General features: G+C 44.3%; 1 protein-coding gene across 2 annotated transcripts in view; it reads right to left on the reverse strand.

Moving 5' to 3' along the window:
* Positions 1-11,030: 11,030 nt before the first annotated feature.
* Positions 11,031-22,813, reverse strand: part of MAPK14 (mitogen-activated protein kinase 14) — a 61,771-nt gene continuing 49,988 nt past the window's right edge. Inside the window, exons 9-12 of one of the 2 annotated variants that reach the window (XM_072945131.1) lie at positions 20,706-20,785; positions 18,222-18,300; positions 14,298-14,471; positions 11,031-13,433 (exon numbers count right to left, since the gene is read on the reverse strand). In XM_072945131.1, the coding sequence (XP_072801232.1) occupies positions 13,366-13,433; positions 14,298-14,471; positions 18,222-18,300; positions 20,706-20,785 (401 nt within the window). In that variant the 3' untranslated portion in view covers positions 11,031-13,365. The remainder of the gene's footprint in view (positions 13,434-14,297; positions 14,472-18,221; positions 18,301-20,705; positions 20,786-22,813) is intronic. The other variant, XM_006202071.3, reaches the window with a different exon arrangement.

The raw sequence follows: 22,813 nt of genomic DNA on the forward strand, positions 1-22,813 counted from the left end.
TCTCTGAGCTCCAGGGCCCCTGTGCTCTTCTCCTGCCAGACACTGGCGTAACGTTGTGGTGTTGGTTTCTGCCCTATTAACATCGAGTCAGGGGGTTAAACCAACTTTGGAAGGAGACCTGAATTTCCATCCTGCCTCTGCAGTACCAGTTGTATGACCCAGGACAAAGTTCCTTGCCCTCTCTGAGTTTCAGTGTCCTCCTTGTAAAATGGAAATCACATTAAAGCATGACGAGTATATTTGAAGAGTCCTGGGAATGTATCGTTCCAAGTGCAGTATAACAACAACCCAGAGGTAGGGACTGTCAATGCCTCCAGCCAAAGATCCTCAGAAACACACCTGTGGGGAAACGAACTGGGTTTGTCATTAGTTGCACGGAGGAGAACATGCACACAGGAATCAGGGCACGTCTCGGTAAGAGGGTGTTGGAAAGCACATATTATAAGATTTGGGCTTATGTTAGGTGACTTCGTGGAGGATATAAGGAAGCTGGACTTTGTTCTGGATTAGGTTCCATCAGGAAGTAGAGGTGATTCTCTGATTAGGTATCTTAATATATCTTACCTGGAAGGAGGGCCAACTAGAATGAGGAGAGAACCGTAATTGGTAAAGTAGCAGCCTTCACTCAGAGTAGCTGCAGGGGGGTGTTTGGTCATGTTTGTGGTCTGGACAATACTCATATTTTCTCTGTGCTCAGATGTGATTACAGAGTGTCTTGTTTTTGTCTTGATCTGTTGTGGTCACAGACAGTTTGTCTGCATTTAGCAGGAGCACGTAACATGAGCTGGGCCGGGCCAGCTCCGAGCAACAACAAGGTCCGGCTGATGGGACTGGGCAGTTCCTGGATGTCAGGATACCACTGTTATCCTAGCACAGATGGAGTCGCTGAGGCCCAGAGGCAATGACTAATTTGCCCAAAGTTATACATGACCAAGAAGGTGGTGGACACAATCTTCAAACCTGGCATCCTGCTCTAGAGTCTGCCTGTTTAACCACCAGCCAGACTGTCCGCGGCCCAGCAAGTGCCCGAGAAGTGGCTGTTCTTATAAGGCTGTCTTCCGAGCGAGGCTGTGAGCCTCTAGAGGGCAAGGACGGCTAACTAGCTTCTTAGAAACTGAGGCAAAAGCCCTACGTGATGATGAGGCTGGCTGCCCGTAATCCTGGCCACGGAGGCGCCATCTGGCCTCAGAAGTCTGGCAGCTCCTCAAACACCACAGCCCTCTCTGCGCCAAACAGCAGGGCCAGCAACTGAAACTCACACCTTCACTGGCTGTGGAGACCTCTACAAAGGAGGAATTATGACCTGCCTGGGGTCTCCTAGGGATGAGACAGCAAGGGAGCCCAAGAGCTCTGGCCCCAGCTCTTGAGAGGTTCTCATGCTCCTTAGGGCTTTTCAAGACTCCACAAAGCAATCAAAATTGTCGGGAGGTGGAGAGATGCAGAGTGAGGGCATGTGGGGCCTGCTCTGTGGCTTGTTAGCCTCTCGAAGTCTCAGTTTCCCCATCTGTAAAATGAGAGTAAGTAACAGTACCCACCTCATGGGGTCGTCATGAGGACTAAAAGAGATGACAGGAGAAGTGTCTGAGATTCAGGGCCTGGCACATAGTAGGTGTTCCCCCAAGCTCCTTCCTCAGTGCTGTCCAGCTTTGCCCCCCAGGCCCGGGTATCCTGGCTGCTCTGCCCTCAGCCCCAGCCTTTTTGCTGTCCAGTCCCTGCCACAGCAGGAGCCCCTTAGTCGACTCCAACTCACATCAAACTCCTTTATTGAGTTTTTGCCAAATTCCCAGCCCAAGCATTCATCCACCCATTTATTCAACATTTGCTGTGCGCCAGGGACTGATTTAGGTGCCGAAGATGTAGCAGAAATGCAACAGATAAAAGTCCCTGCTGGGTGGAGCTGACATTCTAGTGGAGGAGGCAGATGAAAGACCAGTGAACAAACATAGTATTGGGTTGAATCATCTGAAATTGCTGACATTTGACAACTTTATATGATTCAACCAAAGGTAATGTCAGGTAGCGTTAAGTGCTATGGAGAAAATACTGCTGAGTAAGGATATAAAGGACTGTGAGCACGGTTTTAGATGGGGCTGGCGTAGCAGGGAGGCAGGGAAGGTCTGTCTGAGGAGGCGACACTGGAGCATCTGAATTCAGGGCAAGGGAACTCTGGGGGATGAGCAGGTGTCTGCCTTCCAAACTTGTCCACTCTGTTCCCACGTCTGACCTGCCTTCCAGTCTCATTCCTCCCGTGCCACCCCCTTCCCCCAACTCCAACAGTCTCTGCTAAGTCCTCCAGCTCAGAACACCTGGGGCAGCTTACTGGCCTCAGGCTTACTGGGTCCATTTTTCCGCAGAACACCTTCCTCTTCCAGGGGACTCAGGGCCTGAACAGAACATCCATCCCAAGAGCAGAGTTATCAGGCGCCCTTCACCCTTCAGCTGTTCCCTCAGCCTCCCTGCCCTTCACCTTGACCGAGTCCTCCCTGCCTGCCCTCAGAGTTAGCACCCTGGTGGAGGACAGGGGTAGAGACAGCTCTGCTAGAGCAGTACCTCCCAGCCAGCCTTCATGGGACCCAGGACGTAGACCCCCCCTTCCTCACATCCTACACCACCCCGTCCTTCACACCCCCGCTACTCCTCCTCAAGACCCACCTCCTTCAACCAGCCTGCAGGACAGGCCCTCTGTCCTTGACCCAACCCTGTGAAGATGTGGCCAGGGATCCGTCTGGTGGAATATTCCAGCGATGTTGAGGCCTCTGCCCCCCTTTGATCTCTGCACGGTCTTTTGTAGCAATCAGCACGCTTTTAACTAGTCTGCGTTGCCCTCTGTAAGATGCCCGTCTCCACCAATGGAGAAACCAGCTCCGTGAGGGCAAGGATGGTACCTTGGTCACTGCTGAGCCCCTGGCACTATTCTGGCTCACACTGGGTGCTCAGTAAATATTTAGTGTGACCAAAGATTTTTGTGTCTCTTGTGGGTACAAGGGACAGTGAGGGGATGTGGTTTGAAGACACAAATGGTGGAAGTACAGGAATAACAGTGGGGGAATACGCTTGGAACCAGCCTCCTGGGAGGTGTCTGGGTTGTGTGGTCTCTGTCAGGTGGGCACCATCTGGCCTGGAGGTGTGGCTTCCACTTTCTCTCCCTGTTCCCTGAGGCAAGACCCATGGGTGTTATGCTGTGTGTGCAAGGCTGGACCTGTGTGTGGTGGTAAAAGGCTCTTGGTTAAGAACCAGGGTGCACAACCAGAATTTGGGGAACTTTTTTCTCGCCAAGAGGTTGCACCAAACTTCATTACAAACAGGCCCCTCCCTGTCTCACTGCTCCCACTGAGGTTCTGGATAAGCCAGACGCTCCACACTTTGGAATTGCCCTTTCTTCCTGGTCTTTAAAGTTCAGCTCCAAACTCACCTCTTCAGGGAGGTGTTCCTGAGGGAACTGCAGACCTGCTCCCCTCAGGAACACTGTATACACCCTCCCGACCCAAGATCTTGGCTGCCTGCAGCCACACGCCCCCAGGCTTTGTGACATCCACGTTCTTGGAAGGACTAGTACTTTGGTGAGCCAGAGAAGAGTAGCTGAGGACTGCGAGGCAGAACTGGGTTTGACTCTCACGCCAACGCTTACAGCTGTGTGACCTTGCACAGGTGACTGCATGTCTCTGAGCTTCCTAATCAGTACGATAGGACAGCAACACCCACCTGGCAATGAGACTGTGGAAGCAAGGTTGCAGGCCTTGTGCATGGTGCTCCTTCCTGCCCTTCAGGACTGCCACACATCACCTCCTCTGAGAGTCCTCCCTGACCCATCACAAGCCCGGCCCCACCTGTCTTTCCCGGCCTCATTTTCCTTCAAGCCATTGTGTATCTTATATATACACTTACAAATGTCAGCTCTACAAAGGTAGGCATTTTGTCTATTTTGTTCGTTGCTGAATCCCAAGTTCCTAGAGCAGTGCCTGGCATCCAGTGACTGATCGAATGGCAGGTACGTAGTAGGGGCTTTATAAACAGGAGCTACTATTATTACCGTACATCTCTGTCTTGTTTGTTTGCAACTGATAGTTTGGTGGAAGTCACCTTCATGCCTGGGGCAGTGCTGGCTCAAATGACCTGCCAAACCTTGGTAATAGGGTCACTGTGCTGCCTGGGCTCCTGAGTGACCTGCCCCAGGCAGAGGCAGCTCTGTACCTGGAGGACACCTCAACAACCAGCCGTTCCAGGCCAGAGGCCACTGGGTCAGCCTCCTATGTACACAGCCAACACCAAGACACATGGATCAAACCCAGGAGTCCCATGACCTTTGTCAGGTCAAAGAAATCCAGACAAGACTAGTGGGGCTACCTGCCATGGCAGAGGCGTGGGCTCTGAGTCCCACTCTGCCTCAACTCCCTGGGTGACCTGAAGTCACATTGCCTCCCTGCGTACTTCAGTTTTCTATTTTACATGTTTAACAACTATTGACAGAACACTAGTTACTTGTCAAAAATTGTTCTAAGAGCTTAAGTACATGTAACTCATTTAATCCTCTCAAGAACCGTTTGAGATGGGCTAATAATATCCTTCATTTTACATAGGACAAACATGAGTCACAGAGAGGTGAAGTGACTTGCCCAAGGTCACGCAGCTAGTAAATAAATAGCAGAGCCAGGATTCAAGCCCAGGAGTCTCGCTGCAGAGTCAGTGTTGGTAATCACTATGCTCAGCTGCACTGAATGGTGCCTGTGAAGGGCCAGTCTTTGCCTGTTAGGAATCTGGGTTTACTTCAGATGGTGGCTCCATTATTTGGCACACACTCATTTTCTTAAAGGTTCCAGTTAGCTTCCCTAAACAAGAATCTCCCCTCCTGCTCTTCTCCAAATTGAGTAACTGATTTCCCCTTACTTCCAGAAGAAAACAGCCAGTAGTGTGCCAGAAAACAGGGCTGGGGGATAGAAGACCCGATGCATAGTTTGTCGATCTGTGTGGCATAAATACCCTCACCGTTGCCAAGTTCATGCTACCAATCTGATGTCACTGAACACGGAGTTGAGAAGAGGTGCACAAAATCAGCTCCCAAGAGCCACCACGTGCAGGCTCCAGCACGCCTCTGGAGCCAAGGTGCGGCACAGGGAGAAGTAAGGGCTCCTTGGGTACAAACCACCAGCTAGTCCCCTTCACCCTGCCTCACAGGCCCTGCCGCCTTCCCTGACACCACCCTTCCGCCCTTCCTAACCTGCAGGGGGCTGGGATTTAGCCACGGTTCCCTGGAGAGGGCGCACCAGCTTGGCACTTTGAGAGCGGCACTGAACAGCTGTGACGGGCGAACCAGCAGTGATTAATCTTCCTGGTTAGCACAGCCTTGCCTCCTCGCCTGTTCGCTCCCGGCTGCCTGGGGGGTAAAGTTTAAACTTCTCAGCCTGTTGGACAAGGCTTGCTTTTCTTGTTAATCAGATCCTCCACGGAGTCTATGCACAAACGACCTCCATTCTAACCATCTCGCAAACATGCCTTACTCACCCCTGTCACCACACCTTTGAGCTGTTGCCCATCTGGAATGCCATTCCTGTGCTTTGCCAAGGATGGGGAGGACTCTCATGCCTCAAGACCTGGCTCAGTAGCACTTCCTGGGATCGGCTTTGCCAGGCTGCTCCACCCCAATTGCCCTCTCCGTCCTTTGAGTCCTGCAGGTAACTTTCTAACAAAACTAAACTAACTGTAGGTTTCTTGAGGGATGAGTGCCTTCTTTCTCTGTCCTCCATACCTCAGCAACGTGTTGTAAAGCCTTAATCCATTCAACCAAATTTTGCTGAGCACCTATCAAGACACTGAAGATACAAGGACAGATGTCATGTCTCATACCCTATGTCCCCAGGAAGCTCATGCCCTAGTGAGGGAGGCAGAGCAAACAAAGAAATCACAACATACTGTCACCTGCAGCTAGGAGCGTAAGTTGGTACGGGCTTTTAGGAGAACTGTTTGGGAATTTGTTATCAAAACGGTGAAAATGTGCCCCTCATTTCTCCTGATAATTCCATAGCTGTGGATTTAGACTACATAAAACAGCCACAGGGGGACACACTGTCACCGTATTGTTTATCTTTTGTATCAGTAAAGAGGCAGTTCCAACATCATGAGAAATAAGTATAAGAAAAAAGAAAATGCCTGAATTCCAGATTTGGGAAATCGGTGCCTATTATTCCCACATGCGCTTTTTACTTGTGCTACATATGCATGTATCTGTAGAAATGTCAAACTAGGTAATTCTGCGGTTTCCTTTGTCACTCAAGATTGTTGATGAGATCTGCCTGTGTTGATTTAATCTAGCGCAGGTTTCTCAGTCTGAGCACCAGTGACATTCACATTTGGGGCCTGATAATTCTTTGCTATGTGGGGAGGGGGATGCCAGGCTGTCCAGTGCATCACAGCAGTGTCCCCGGCCTCTACCCACTAGGGGCCAGTTGCTCACTGCCCCCTCTCCAGGTGTGAGAACCAAGAATGTCTCCAGACCCTGCCAAATGTCCCTGGGACACAGACAAAATCTGGGGGGAGGCAAAGTCATTCTACTTCATTTGTTCTCCCTGCTATGTACTATTTCATCATATGAATGCACTACAATTTATCTTCCTATTCTCCTAATAATGGACTTTGAGGTTTGTCCCAGTTTTTTTTTCCTTCTTCTGCTATTACAAATAATGCTGAGTGAAAAGTCCCCGTATTCGTTTCCTTAAGCCCATCTAGGAAAATTTCTCTAGAATAATTAACCTAGGAGAATGCAAGGTCATAGGGGTATGTAGCTTCCACCCTTACTAAATCCTGCCAAACTGCTGCCAGTAAAGAAAGCTTTATCATTTTTGTGTAGTCAAATTCATCAGCCTTTCCGTTACGGTTTCCAGGCTTTGCAACATGCTTCAAGTGCCCTTTTCCATTTAAACCGTTGATTTGTCTGGAAAGGACTTTGGCTACAAGTGAAAAACAGATGTCCAGTTGTTTCAACACCATTTATTGACACAGATGACTGAATAATAAGCATCTGCTTTTATAAAAGTTATGCATTTTTACAGATTTAGGAAATTTTCTAGGAGTTAAACCAACCTGTCAAGAGCTATTATTTCCAGGTAGTGGACAGTGGGTGTTACCTACCTACATTAGACATTTTTTTCAACAATAAACACATTTTATTTGTATCCTAAAAGAAGAGTAATATGTAGTTAGAAAAAGGAATGTAGTAATTGCTTTGACCCCAGTAATCTTGGTGCAAGTTACAGAAATACCCGGAGTGGGCACCTGCCTCCAGCCGAGGCTGGGGAGAGGCTGGGAGGGGCGGGGATGTTTCCTGACTAGGGATCAGGATGAGGCTTGTTGGGGGCAGAACAGCCTCCTGTTGGGGACACTCCCCACCACAAGCACTTTGTCAGCAGCCATTATCAAACAGTCACTGCCTGTCACCTGGCAGAGCTGTGGGTGTGACCCTTCCGTCTAGGGCTCAGACCATCAGCTGTGTCATGCCTGAGCAGTGATGGGGCAGGAACAAGCCTTTGTGTAGTGGCAGCAGACGATGATTTCACACCTTACAACCAGAAACAGACGGCTAGTCGGCAGCCCTGCAAGTGGAGCCAGCTGATCGGGTCAAGGTAACACCTGGGAGGACACACAGGCCCAGGACTCCCACAAAAAATCCCACTCCCTGTCTGCCAGGCACCAGGGAGGTGACTCATGGGTGCATGTGAAACGGCCACCAGCACCGTTTGGTGAGGTTCTGCTCCACAGTGCCAGGGAAACAGCAGTCACCGTTTACAACTGTCTCCCCCCATTAGAACATCAACTCCAAGAGGGCAGGGATCTTCTATGTTTTTTTCCCACGTTCCTGGTGTCTGACACATAGAAGTTACCCAATAGCTATATGTGGAACAGCTGAATGAGGCTGCAAGACACCCTAGTGACTTTCAGTTCACCTCTGTTTTCCCTGATCGTTCCACTTTGAAATGGCAGATGGATGGGGGAGCAGCAGGAACTATCTGGATCATGGCCATCAGCCACCATCGGTAATCTTTTGACTCGTTTCAATTCGTTAAATTGCTGTGCATCCAACTTGAATCACACACCAAGATGGAGCCAAGAGATTCAACCTCTTAACACTTGTCTCTTCTTAAACTGGGAACTTTCATACAACACCTTATTCTACAAGGTGGATAACCTGTACATATTTGGTTACTTTCTTTCTTTAGATGGTCTTTGCTTCTAAAGATTGTCAACTGTAAAAACAGGAAGCAGAGGACAAGATGATCTGCCAGTGATTAAAAGATGATAGTCACTCACTGACTCAGTCAATAAAGGTTGGATGCACGTGTGCCAGGTAGGTACCATGCTAGGTGATGGGGACAGGATAGTGCACAAGACAGTCTGTGCCTTCAAGGACGTACAGCCCTGAGCTAACACTTATCGAGCACTTTCTGTAGGCCACAGGCTTTACATACGTTGACTCATTTAATTCTCACAATGACCCTGTGAGGTAAGTTCAGAGAGATAATTTGCCCAAGATTGTATCACTAGGAGATAGGCTAGGATTTGACTCAGATTGGTTCCTGAGCCTGCATTCTTAGTCTTCATGTTTTTTTTCTCTTGAGCAGGTGATAACAAACACCAGGCAATGACAAAGCAATGTGATAGGTGCTGCCTCTGGTCAACACCAGCGAGTAAAAGCAGCACACAGGAGGCGTACCTAAAGCAAGCTTGGGGATGCTCGGGGAGGGTTTACAGAGTGACACTGGAACTTAGCCCAGAGGAGTGGGGAAGGAGAGGCAGGGCATCCTAGGCAGAGGGAATGTCACGCACAAAGACCAGGAGAGTGAGAAAGCAAGAGCACTGGGAGACACGGTACATTTAGAGCCGAGCCATGGAGAGGGAGAGGAAGGGACGTGAAGCTGCGGAGGGAAGCACTGAAGGGAGAAAAGGTGGCTGCCGCAGCTCCTCATCAGCCCGCTTCTCTCCAGAGGCCTGGAGGTGCATTTCTACCCCACATGATAAGGAAGCGGGGGATGGGGGGATGCTGGGACCTGGGCAAGAGGCCCAGTGTGCGCTGTGTGAGACAAGGCACCAAGTGCCCAGTGGAGGCTGATTTGGACTTTGGTGCCCTTTTGACCCCTCTTCCTTGGCCAGCAGCAGCCAGCAAGTCCTTAGGGAAATGATGCAAAATAAATTGTTCAGCGTTTTTAAAAAAAGAGGAGATCTATCAGAAATTACAGAAAAAGTCAGAGCCTCCTATAATCTATCACTACCCAGAGATGGTTGCTAAGAGTTGGCCACCTTATTCAATCAAGTCCTTGTTGACACATACATGGGCTAATTCCAATGTTTTGTAATAGTCTTACTTTTTCGTTGTGTACTTGTGAGGCCTCTAAGTTCTGAGAAGTATAGATGCTAAGTTCAAAGCGTATGTATATTAAAACATACCTGAACTATAAATTAAAAGGTCTTCATTATTTGCATGTTCATTAGCCAAGTCCTGTCGCCATGAGACTGCATTGAGAAGTGAAAGTCATCACGTGGAAACCTTCATTAATGGACAGACTACTTATAAAAGTAGCCCCTCCTTGCTTCGTAAGTATCTGAACCCAGAGTGTCTGTCCTACTCATTCTAGGCTTCTGTTAGTCTCTAACTGATTATATTGTAAACATATGACAAATGACACACATATAATGCAGATTAATTGCAAATCTTGCAAGACAGTGGATCTCAAACTTGACAAATAATGCTATAAAAAACTGCTCAAATCTCAAGCAAACACACTGAAAAATGTGGACCTGGCAGACTCAGACGTTAACAATAAAGGGAGACGTGATAAGGTGGTCACCAAGAGATACTTATAAAAAAGAACAATGTGAATATCAAAAGGCTGAGGTCCATAAAGAAACTGAGGAAGATCTCAAATATTTCTGCAAAAATTCCCTCTAGACTATACTGCAAAAATCAAACAGTAAGGATACCATAGGATACTAAACATGGTTTCACTCAAAAGGCAAACGTGATTTTTTCTTTGTTCATTATAAGAATATATTGAAATTATGAATAAGCTTTTATAATTTCATTCAGTTTTCATGATGAAAGTCCCCATCAGACTTCCTCTCTCCCCAAATCCCCAACACACCCAATCAAATTCTGGTCCCCATTTTAAGTGGATTCACTTCAGGTGAGCTTTTCCTGGTGTCAACTCTCTCCTTGAGCTGAGCAGGCCCTCTGCTCTCTGAAGCCAGGTGGAAGGTTGCATCATGGCGCTGACTCTGGTATGTGGAGGCAAACTATCTCCTACAATTGTCTGATCCCGACAGGGGCTGATGTACACACATGACTGGCTCCCTTTTCGCTCATCCCCTTAGGAAGTCACTGAGGACAGGATGAAGAGCCTGTGCTTGGTTTGCCCCTATCCCTGCCATCACTCCCAGCTGCCAGCCAGAGACCAGACAACACAGGATGAAAACCCCTGCCGCACACTCCCTATACCCACAGGCGGGGCCTCACCATCCCCAGACACCTGTCAGCATGCCTGGGCCACAGAGAAAGGAATGACACCAACACTGGCCCCACAAACAACCGTGAGACCTTGTGGCTCTTTAACCTTGTGATGCAATGCAGTAGTTTTGAAGACGATTGCAAGGGTCATATGATAAGAGTCACCAGATATGTTTGCTCAGAGGTCTATAAACCACATACACAATCCAACCTTGTCTCCACAATTTTAACATAAAAGTGTAACTTTCTACACATAGTCTTAGAATGTCAAAGCTGAAAAGGACGCACATATATTTAAACAAACTTCATTTTTCAGATGAGTAAATTGAAATCCAAGGCCAGGGGTTGGCAAACTATTTCTGCCCCACCATAAAGTGTACAACTAAGGGGCTCTACAAATGTTTTCCAAATTTTAGGAGTAATATTAAGATCTGTCAGAAATGTATGCCAGGCCACAGCGCAAAGACCATTAGTATAATGCCATATTGTGCAGTAGATAAAAACAATAAAGAGAAAAATATAACAAATTTGAGAAACTCAATACTTTGAAAAATAGGCTTTATTTTACCCAGTGGTATTGTATGACATCCTATATGGCATAACTGATTACAGCCAAGTTCATGAATACAAATAAAATAGCATTTTCCCCTCATTCTCTCTCTTGTTTTCTGTTCAGAGAAATCAGGAGATGGGAGCATTAGCTCAGAAACCAGGGAGCTCTTCCACAGGCTCCAGCTGAGTCCGGGCTCCTGGAGCATTCGGCCTCCTAACACGTATATGGTCTTATGTGCAAAGAAGACCTTTATGAAAAAAATATTCAGAGCAATATTTCTGTAGGAAATCACACTAGCATTTACAACAAAACATGGCTGATCAAATTCATCTTGTTGTGGATTATGAGGATGTGAACTGCATATAAAGGAGATGAGGCCTTTGTGTTCAGTTTCCTTTAAAGAGGGGGCAAATCTTGGGTGAGGTGTGATCACCATCAGCTGCCTCCTTCCTTCTCGCTCCAGTTGACTTGGGGGTCCTACCCTGTCCCTCTGGAGTGCACATTATCACTGCACTGTGACAGAGAAATGGAAACACCTTGGCCCAAATACAAGACTTGGACACACAGCCAACACTGGACGTGGCTCTATGCTTTCTATTTCACAAAAGGTTTAACTATACGGGCCCTTATGTAGCACAAGATGCCTGAAATTCAGAAAATTATGAAAACAACTCTTCTCCACCCCTGAGGATATTTCATCTTTATAAAGTTGAAAATACAAAATATTAAAATAACTTGCCCTTTTTCCCCATCAAAAAGAATCATATTCTCATACGATCCCTGCATTATACAAAATTCTGAAATGAAATTTATTTCTCCCCAAACCAAGACCAAGAAGTCAATGTTAAGCTGCCAAGAAGACCCTTTTCCAAAGGGTGGAAAAAAATACCTCATTACTTCTTCTTCTTTTTTCTTTTTAATAACTATATTTAGACAAAGATGGCAAAAGGAGTTTCTGGCCTCATGAGCTTTTTATTTTTCACTTTGATTTTCAGTATTTCTTAGCATTGGTTATTGGACGTGAAGAGAACTTGTTTTCCAAAGTCTGAGATATTCCTGGGAAAAACCCTGATCTTTTCTGGTTGACGGCTCCCCCAAAATAGTTTGTTGAAAACCAGATGGCAAGAATGAAAATGCTATACATCCATCTGTTTAATTTCTTCATAGTTTTCACATCAAAAGCACCTTGAGTATCAATTGTGTTCAACACAAAATAGCACTGGGGGCTGAAGAGAGGGTGGCGTCACCTGCCCACAACATCCGCTGAGGTGACATGGGTCCTGAACTACCCACGAAGTCTCCACTGGCAAACTCGCCTGGCACCAGGGCCTCCCGAAGGAAACAGGACAAGCAGCTGTGCATGCTCAAATAGCAAGACGTGCAAAACACATCCTCATTCTGCTGGGAATAAAGAGCACACAGGAAGTACACGGACAGCAAGACCCAGCCTCCGACTACTGGGGCCAATACTGAAGGAACCTCTGCACTGAAGTGGGTGAGCAGAGAAATGGCAATGACACCTGGGGGTCGGGGCGTGAGGAAGAGAGAGAAGCACATATACGCATGCTCAGACATGCACACACAGTGCCTCCGAAGGCTCCCTGGTGACTTCGGCTTCACAAGTGGCCGTCCGACAACTGACAACTTGCCTGCCTCAGAACTTCATCTGCTGTACCCTCCTAACTAACCACACCTTCTTCTCTCTTTTAAGGCACAAACATATTTATAGTTTCAGGTACACCTGTTGAGTTCTGAGAGTCACGCTTAGCAGGTTCCTCATGGACTAGTGCACAGAAGCCAGTTGGTCCTTTTTGGCTGATGCGTCGCTGAGGGACGGCTTCAGATGTGAAGCAGCCAGAAGGGGTGAGCCTTCTCCCTGTGCCACTGCGGGGTGTGGTCAAGACTAACCCCCACCTTCAAGGTGGGGCCACAGGAGAGGCCAAAACAGCCAAAGCATGACTGGGGTCTGGGATGTTTAATAGCTTTTACTTTGCATTTAACAAACCCTAACACGATGGCAGCTCCTGCCTGCCCAGCCGACTCACACAAAGAGCAAGCACAGACTGCCACACAGAGACCTGTGACTCCAAGTACGGTCACCATGATCACAGTCTGCTCATGTTCTCCTGCCCGCCTGCAAAGTCAGACACACACACGCACACACAAGAACACACACGCATCCACACACGCACACACCCCTTCCACCACGGAGGAAATCTTTGCAACAAGAGGCACTTGGGCACTTGAATGATATTTGGAGAGTTCCCATGAAAAGGCCTTCCCCTCACAGTGAAGTGGGACCAACAGAACAGAAACCAGATACTCAAGACTCCATCTCTTCTTGGTCAAGGGGTGGCGGCACAAAGCTGATGACTTCATCATAGGTCAGGCCTAGAAATTGGGAAGGAGAAGCAGGATGTGAGTATTTATACACTTTGCTGGCAAGCACCCTAACTTCTAAGCTCAAGATCCTTCCTCCCTGTCTGGGCTAGTGGTTCGAGGGGCTACTTCAAATAACTGCCTCATTGCTTGTATGTGATACCCTAATGGAACATGTGATTACAGAGATGTTCAAGGATACATGTAAGAGGGGAGGTACAGCTCAATGGTAGAGCATGCTTAGAATACACGTGGTCCTGGGTTCAATCCCCGGTACCTCCATGGATACATATAAAAGAACCATTTTTTCTTATTCCTTTCATCACTCAGGGCCTCCTCTACAAGCTCTCTGGAGAAGATGCTCAAGAGAAACAGCATTCCCATGCATTATAGCAACAGATAATCCTGGTTTTGGGGATTTAACTGGAATTCTAAATTTGTATTTTATGGAAAGAATATAAGATTGGGCCTGAGTTCCATTTCTGGCTGTGTCCTTAACTAGGTCTGAAGGAGAAATAGGTAAGATACAAACTCCCTTTGCCCCAGTTCTATCAATTATAAAACTGTAAAGACACCCTATTCCCTACTTATCTCAGACAGATGAAGTAAATGCAAAGATTCTGCGAACCTCAAAGCTCTATGCAGGCATGAGGGGCTATGCACTAAATCAGACCAGACAGAAGCATCTCAAAGGTCCAGAGTGTCATCATCTACAACAGACAGTTTTCATCAGATGAACATATTCATTCTGCATTAGAGATCCTAATTACAAGTTTTAATTTTTTCTCCCCATGGCTTCTGGTTAGTGGCTCACTCAGGGAAGATTTTAAAATCTAAGTTCTCAAGCTAGATGTTAATCCTGCCCTTATGACTTACTTTTCCACTCATCTATAAGGAGGTCCCTGCTTTCAAAAGACTGATCATAAGGATCAGCCACGGGTTCATCGTCAGGATCGTGGTACTGAGCAAAGTAGGCATGTGCCAGGGCTTGGGCCGCGGTAATCCTCTTATCTGAGTCCAATACGAGCATCTTCTCCAGCAAGTCGACAGCTATCAGCACCACAGGTTGGAAGGAAAAAGAAGAGTTTTTAAAATGTTACCAAAAATTTAGGCCGTATTAACAGCAAACACACAGATTTGACCCTTCCTACCCAAAGAATTCTCCACCAGAGCATGTGCGCTAGGATACGTTACTCCTTTCCTCTTTTACACGTATACATGTGTGTGTACGTGCAAGCCTGTGTGTGTGTATGCATGGCTGGATGGATGGACTGATTCTGTATTTTTTAAGAATACATTACTAAAGAAGAATTTTTAAAAATAACTGAGATTGTGTTTGAACGAGCTTTTGTGGAATGTCAGTGTCAAATTGCTACCACTGCAGTCAAACTGTCAAAATGAAAGCTCATAAGTAAAACGATCTAGAAGAGAAAGGAGAGCTGGGTTTTTTTGTTGCTGTTTTTTACCTTTTTGTCCCCCTTCACTGTTTATTGACTAACATAAGGCAAATAAATATTCATCAAATGGATCTTCAAATAATGAACTGAGGGTTTTATATGGGTGTGTGGGTGAGACATGGTATCTGCATAAAAGAATGAAAAATGTCAGTATACAAAACAATAGGACAGTGAATACGCATATGCCTACCATCCATATCCAATAGTTAAGCTTCTATATTTCTTTATGTATACATTTTTTGCTGTCTATAATTAAAATTACAGACATGACACTTTACTGCTAAATATTTCAGCATAAAGGCAGCTTCCTATACAATCATAAAACTACTACTATATCTGACAAGTATGTAATTCCCAAAAATCATCTAAAATCCAGTTCATGTTAACATTTCACCGATTGTCCCAAAATTGTCTTTTATACCTAGTTTGGTCAACCCAGGATCCAATCAAGGGCTATGCACAACATCTGACTGAGTTTCCTTTGTATCTCTTAATTCTAGAATAACCCCCCAACCTCTGGATGCTATTTTCCCCTAACTTTAACCTGAAAAGACCCTCCAGTGGTCTTGAAAACACTCATCATTAGGGATTTGTCTGATTGTTTCTCTGTGCTATTGTGTTATCTCTGTCCTTGTTTTCCTCTATCCCTTGTATCTTCTGTAAACCATGTTGGATCTAAAAATTTTGGCAAGAATATTTCACAGGTGATGCTGTGTACTTTATGGTAAATTAAGGCCATCTGTCCCATTAATAATGATACTGAATTTGACCACTGGGTTAAGATGTTTCTTTTTTATCCCAAACAAGACTTCAGCACCATGGTGAGTATCAGTTTCTTTCACTTATGGCTTTTACCATCCACTGGCTTTCCTTCCTAGCAAGTACTTCATTAGGGGTCACAAAATAGTGTTTTTTCTAATTCTATCTTATAAACGTTCTGAGTTTCAGAATGGTGGCACTTTGGGAAGACAAATACTGCCATGACCACAGTTATCACTTTGCTGAAACAAAGGCATCTGAGGCTTTACAAACAGTTCCTTAAAAGTGGAAGAGGGCAGGGATGGGTGGTGAAGGGGAAGACTGTTTGCTGAAAAGATCTATGCTGCATACACTGGAGGCTGTAAGAGACCCCTGTCCTGCAGCCTGAAATCCAGAGTAATCCAAAGGAGAGATGTGGGTTTCAGAGAGATATAGAAACAAAGTGAGTATTTATGTGTCAAGTCAAGTACGTAAGTTTACACTTTAAAGCACTGGGAAAATCACCTAGATGTACATTCTTCTCTTCATGAAAAAATAACCTTATCAGGTGTTGTTTGGATCATATGATGGGTCTTTGCCATCCCCAGGGTAAAAAGGACCATGTCCTTATATCCAATACCTTGACTGAAAAAAAAGGTTAGGGTAAGAAAAAGATTCCTCTAAGATCCTGACAGATACACATACACAACATCAAAGGGCAATTTAAGTTTTATTTCATATCTTAAGAACAATGGTGAAACATGAAGTGAGTGACGGACAAAACAGAGACATCAATATTTACATCATTGGTGCATTCCTGCTCAGTTAATATGCTGGGCACAAGTTCTTGGTCAGTAACACTGTGTTCTGCCTGCAAGAAGTGACTCTGTACATCACTGTCAGGCCTGTTTAAAGTCTGAGAACTGCAGTGCTGAGCAGCAGATAGCCCAAAACCTCCTTCAGCTCACTCGCAGCCTATATTGCCAAGTGGTATCCAGTTCTTTTGAATGTTTACAGGTCATAATTCCAAAGAAGGGGGGGCATCTATCAGGATGGATGTGACCTAAATCAGCTGCTGGGACACACACATATTTCCCCTTCCCCAGAAAAATGTATGAACAAATCTCTCTGAGTTGGCTATCAGGAAGTCACAGACAGTGAGCACTGTCATGTCTAAAACATGAGCTGATATGATAAAAAAAATTCGTAACAGAATGACAGACAAGAAAGCTACCAGCATACAACCTAATTTCCCAACATCCTATAGTACCTACAACGCAAAGAACGCTTCTCACAGACCCCTGAACTAGATAATACGGCACAAATACATCACACAAAATCAATGAGAACATACCAGGGCAGATGCAAACCTAAACCAACCCCAGTAGAATTCTGTACTCCTCTCATGAGTTTGTGGATTTATTCTTAGATGTGAGAGTGACCAGCTGAGATCTGACATACTCTCCACCTCCAAGGCCAACATGAACTCATACATAAATGCCCTACACTTCAAAGAACGTGAGTGTGAGCATCTCTGCTATTGTAAGAACTATCACAGTAACACTGAAACTGCTCTCAGCAATCACTATGGATGAAGTACTCAAAAAGGTAAAGCCACTTGGCCCTCACTCCAACTTCTGAAGAGGCTGTCATGGCTGTCAGCTCTCAGGAGGATAAAACTAAACCTGGAGCACAGCTGCTGGGACCCTTCAGCAGAGGGATGATCCAAACTGGGATTTAAAAACATACCTCTAAGATACAACCTTCAAAAAAGTGAGAAGGTTGATGGTACCAATACCATAGTGCTGTTCCCCTCCCCATCATAGGGAGGTCCTGTTCTGATTTTTCTGTCTCCCATGAAATAGCACTGTCCCTTGTGTTCTCCTAGAGTCAGGGAATTAGAGCATCAGGCAATGCCACTTTTGGGGGACCAAATGAAGTACACATCAGCCCCCAGTTTTAAGGGATAAAGCAACTCCTTTTTTAGCCCAGGCAATACACCACTGAAGCTGCCACTGTCACGTCCCTTTGCCAAAGACCCTGGAAGTAATGGTGGGGGAAGGAATATGGAGCCATCCTCAAAGTCTGACCTGGCAAATTAGCTCCACAAAGAAGAGAGGATGGCTAAGTCTCTGAAGGGCCCAAGGAGAAGAAGCGGAGGGAGAAGTACATGAGGATTACAGGACCTGAGCACTGGGAAGCGCACTGCAGGGAGTGCCCCGGTGGGTCCACTGAACACCCACCTGTGCTTCAGTGGTTTTCACCCTCAGCTGGGACAAGGTACGAGTGAATGAGTCACAGGCTTTCCTCTGCACCTCTTTCTTCCTGTGCCCCTCAATCATTTCTCCAACATTCCCATTACTTTCTCCCCTGTACCAGCCTACGTCCCTATCAAATTCTGTGATCATAGAAATACATAAGTAGGTCATGAGATTAATGAACATAGATATTAAATGGCATTACTTACTACCTTCCAACATTTAATTAATGGCAATATATTTAGGGATAAAATATAGGGACTAAATAAGGGAAAAACTTCCTCAAATCCCTAATTTATGTCATAACCAATTCAATATTCATTGAGATGAGGATATGGTCAACTTACCCAAGGGATTGGCACCAATAAATACATTTGCAAAGTTCATCTTCGGCATCTGAGTCAATGATTGAATGTAGTTTCTTGCCTGCAAAACAAAGGATTTTCAAAATGGCTCTTTTCAATAATATTACTGCTCTCAAAGAGTCTTGGTCCTGTCCAGGAGCAAGTGTTAACTGACAGAGTCCTGCAGCTTCACTGTCTATGAATGTCTGATATTCATTAAACACTCCTCTCTGACTGCCATCCTAACTGCCTCATTTCTGATCATCACCATTACTTACCCCTGCCGTTCTTCTCTCACAGTTACATCTCAAGTGAACGAGAATGCAAACCAACTAAGTTCCCTTTCATTAGCATTCTAGTCATAGGATCAGAAGTTTAAAAAAATGAGGCCAAGATACCTAAGAAGTAGCCCTTTCTGAGACAGCCTTCCCAAAAAAGCTGAAATTGGCACAGGGATTAGTATTCCTAAACAAAGTCTAGGACCAACAATCTTTTTATGGTGCTAATCTCAATAGGTGTTCTTAGTGTATCAAAAGGATATCAGCATTAAACCTTGCTAACAAAATGCTCTTGGTAACAAGAAAGTAAACATAAGCTTAGTATATTATTCTGAGAGGTTCGAGCACATTTTTAAAAATACTAAACTAATTTAATAAGAGTAATTAAGAAGAGTGGATTATAAGTTACATGGCCTAGACAGAAATCCTTCCCCTGTCACTTATAAGCTAAATCTTCTTGGGCAAGTCTTAACTAGCATATCAATGACCTAATCTGTAAAGTATTAGTATTAGATCTTAGTATTTGGCTTGCCTATATCATCTGGTTATTGTGATATTCAGGTAGATAAAAATCATCAAAGAGTTTCCAACTAAAATTCTGAAACAAAAAACATTTATACTGCCAATATAGTTTTTATAAGTTGGATCCCTGGGGTGGGACAGGCTTGAGTTTGAATCTTGACTCTGTCACTTTGGGTAAGTTACTTACTTTAAGTCTTGAGTTCTTCATCTAAAAAAAGGGCTTTATCTATCTACAGGGCTGGAGTGAGGATTAGAGAAACAAACCAACACCTCCTTAGGACGGTACTTGGTTCAGAGCGAGATCAAGCCGCTATTTAGCTTCTATTACTGCCGCCTTTAGAAAGGGAAGCCTGCTCTCATTTTCTAAGGATGTTTCCACTTGATTATTTCTGAACTTCATTCTAAGGAACGTACAGTGCTAAATACTTTCAAGGAATGATAACTCTAATCAAGGCAAAAACAAAAAATAGTCTTGAGAATAATCGTATAAACACAAATGTAACTGATACATGCATGCTTCAGATATTAGGTATTAAACCATGTCTATGTGACCTTCCCTGTTTCGAAGAATAAACCCCACTATCAGTCCATCTGAGTAGTTGAGATAAAACTTCTTTGAATCTATCTTAAGTACCTTTTTCAAATTCGTGTTTTTAATACAGCTCGATGGTAAAGATATGCATGTGTGTACATGTATGTATGTATGTATGTATGTATGTATATGTACACACATACAAGGTTAGGAAAAGTTATGGCTGCTAGGGCAACTTTACCTTCTTTATCCTTTATTTATATAAATTCATAAATGTATGTAATATAAATTTATATAAATTTTTATATAAATTTCCGATCTGAAAAGAAAGCTCTAGGAATTGAGTATCAGTATGGCTGTAATCCCTTCTTATTTGAGAATGTAGATAAGAGAATGAAAGGAAAACAGAGGTAAGAGAGACCTGTCTCATGCAGAGAACAGTCATCCCTCTAATAAGGTAAATAAAAAGACTAGCTGAATACAGCTGACATAGAAACAAAGCTGCTGGGAAGGGCCTCTGTGTTGCCAACCTGATTCCCAAAAAGATTAAGGGCACCTTAAAAAGAAGTGCCCCAATCATCTCTGATGACAAAACTAGAGTTAGATTAAGCAGTTAATCACTGGTAAAGAAGGCACCTAACCTTACCTAAGTGTTCTTATGTCTCCTATATTATTTGTGTATTTTAAATACAGTACTAACAGCTTTGGATATTTTAATAGTTTTTTTTTTAAATGAAGACCCCTCTTTGGTCATTAAAAAAAATGGATGAATAGTAAAGCAAGATAAAGGCCATCAGCTAATCCACGTCCAGCCAAAGGTGATTCGATGGTAGCATGCCCTAACTGCAGGCATAGAACCTTAGGAAAACACGAAACTCCTCTTGAGAACTAAATTCATAAAGCTCACATATAAAAGTAACATCATTTTCTATGTACAAGCCTATAAATTAAACTCTCAATCCACAGGATTGGATGACATTTTATCCCAAATGTCAACGTCTTGTAATAGCACATAGGCAGTAAACTGCCTTAGTAGCCCCCAAGGCACATGCAAGCATTCGGTGACATTAAAAACTGTGTTGGTTATACAGTGACAATAAAATGAGAATGTGGCCTTCTGAGTTAGATATCCCTGTACAGTCTATTTGTTCTCACCTCATGGCTTGGCATCCTGTTAATGAGATAAGCAGGGGGAGTCCCCGTCAGACGCATAATCTGCTGAAGCTGGTTAATATCTTTAGATGCCTAGTCAAGGGCATTGTTAAACACACAGTGCAAAATATAACTTTCAACTCAAGTTTTTGAAGAGGCCAAAAAGCCACCCCCAAACAAACAAACAAACAAAAGAACCCTACTCCCCACCCATCCCACCCACCCCAGGCCAGAGCCCAAGGCCACATGTTAAAGCATGCTTCTGAGAATGGCATGAAAGTTAGTAGGCATATAGCCAGTAAACGACCATGCAGAGAGGAAAAATTTTCTTTGGTTTTAGCATCATCTTTAACATTAAATATTTTAGGCTCCCTGGAAAGAGACTGCCCCTTGATCCAGGATGCCAGCCAGAGAACTGTTTTCAAGCACTGATGGCCAAAATCTGTTTGTTTGTGGGGTAAATGGAGATAATTCAGGAAATTCTGACTCAACTGTGGACAAAATAAAATGTCCGGTATATTCATTCAAAGGTACAGGTTAAATTTTTGTAGCACAGATTCCGGTGATTCCCCAAAGTACCACCCCTTCTAATGTGAGACCTAGGTGGGTGTGTGGGTTGATAAGACATTAGTAGCAGTACATTTAAAATACATGCCACAAACACACAACGATAAGTGAAGAAAGGGGAGATGGGGGAAAGTTAGACGCTAATGGCAAAGACAAAATAGAAGTCACTGGCTGCTGACTGTATTATTGCATGCCACAGTGATTTCTACCACAAGTCTCATTAACAAGTTAACAGACTGACTTCACTTAACAACAGGTGGGAGGAAGCTGGCAAAACACCCTGCAAGATCTGACAAGGGCAGAACTATGAGGTCTTCCAAATATACAAGCATATAAGGAAGCTGTACTCCAAACCCCTCTTTTATAGCTGTCCCATCAATTTTAACACATCCCCCTTCTCAAACATTACAAGAGCTGTTAGTTTATTATGTGTTCTTATTAAAGCAGAAGTGACTGGATTTTTTAAATCCTCAACACAAGAACCTTTTCATACTCCTTCTTGTTACCTATTAATCCCTCCTTCAGTTGTAGATTCATCTTCAGTAAGTACCCTAATCAAGCAGTTCCACTAGTTTGTGGCTCCCCACAATAATTTTTCTACTTAGCTCATCCCCTGAATGCAAATTTCCTAGAGGCCAGATTACTACAAACACATGTTTAAGGCTGGCTCTGAGGGAAGGGTAGGGACCATGAGCTCCACCCAGCCTTTCATGCTCCCTGGGCCCAAAGACAGAGGTCAACAAATGCAAAAGGTGGTATAAAGTTTTTTTAACATTCTCACAAAAAAGTTTAGATTTACCTCTATGTAAATTACATAACAAACAGTACTTAACACGCCCAGAGAGAACAAAAAGTGGTCACTAAGTAAACCAGCAATAGCTGAATACCAGTTGGGTTTTAAAATGTTAAAAATCCTGCCACCTCTCTCTTCTTTCCTGTGAACAGTAACTTGGCTGGTACATTTTCTGTTATTGTCTCCTTTAGTCAAATAGATTACTATATCCCCTTCTTGTCAGGAGGTTAGGAAGAATATATTTCTAGAGAAAAATGTAAGAGTGGGTCAGTGAAAGGGCTTTTGCTTTCTTAATATGATTTTTTTTGTCCTTTCATTGATTACTATAGGTACTGAGTCACCAACCTAAAGAAAAAAAAAGTTCTCTGTCCTTAGCCATCCATCATGACCTATTTATGCCCTTTCTCATGGCACATGGTAACTTGTTCTCAGTCTGTCCATCTATTACTGCAATCTATTACTCAGAACGTCCTACTCTTTTTACTGACTGAGTTTCTATCAATCAATAAATAATGGCATCACTTCTTCACTACTTTCCAGGAGTAACGAAACCTACTGGCTTCCTCTGTTTACTACATTCTTTAACTAATGAATTTTTGTTTTAATTTTTAAAAGCTTTAAACAATTTTAATCATCTGGCTTTGCTATTTACACATCATGTGTTCCACATATCATGTGCTTCAAGATAAACTGGTATTTGGTATTTCACTAACATGAAATCAATCTTGTCTGCCCCTTTGACTGTTTAAAC

Source organism: Vicugna pacos, chromosome 20 (assembly GCF_048564905.1).
Source record: "Vicugna pacos chromosome 20, VicPac4, whole genome shotgun sequence".
NCBI classification, from domain to species: Eukaryota; Metazoa; Chordata; class Mammalia; order Artiodactyla; family Camelidae; genus Vicugna; species Vicugna pacos.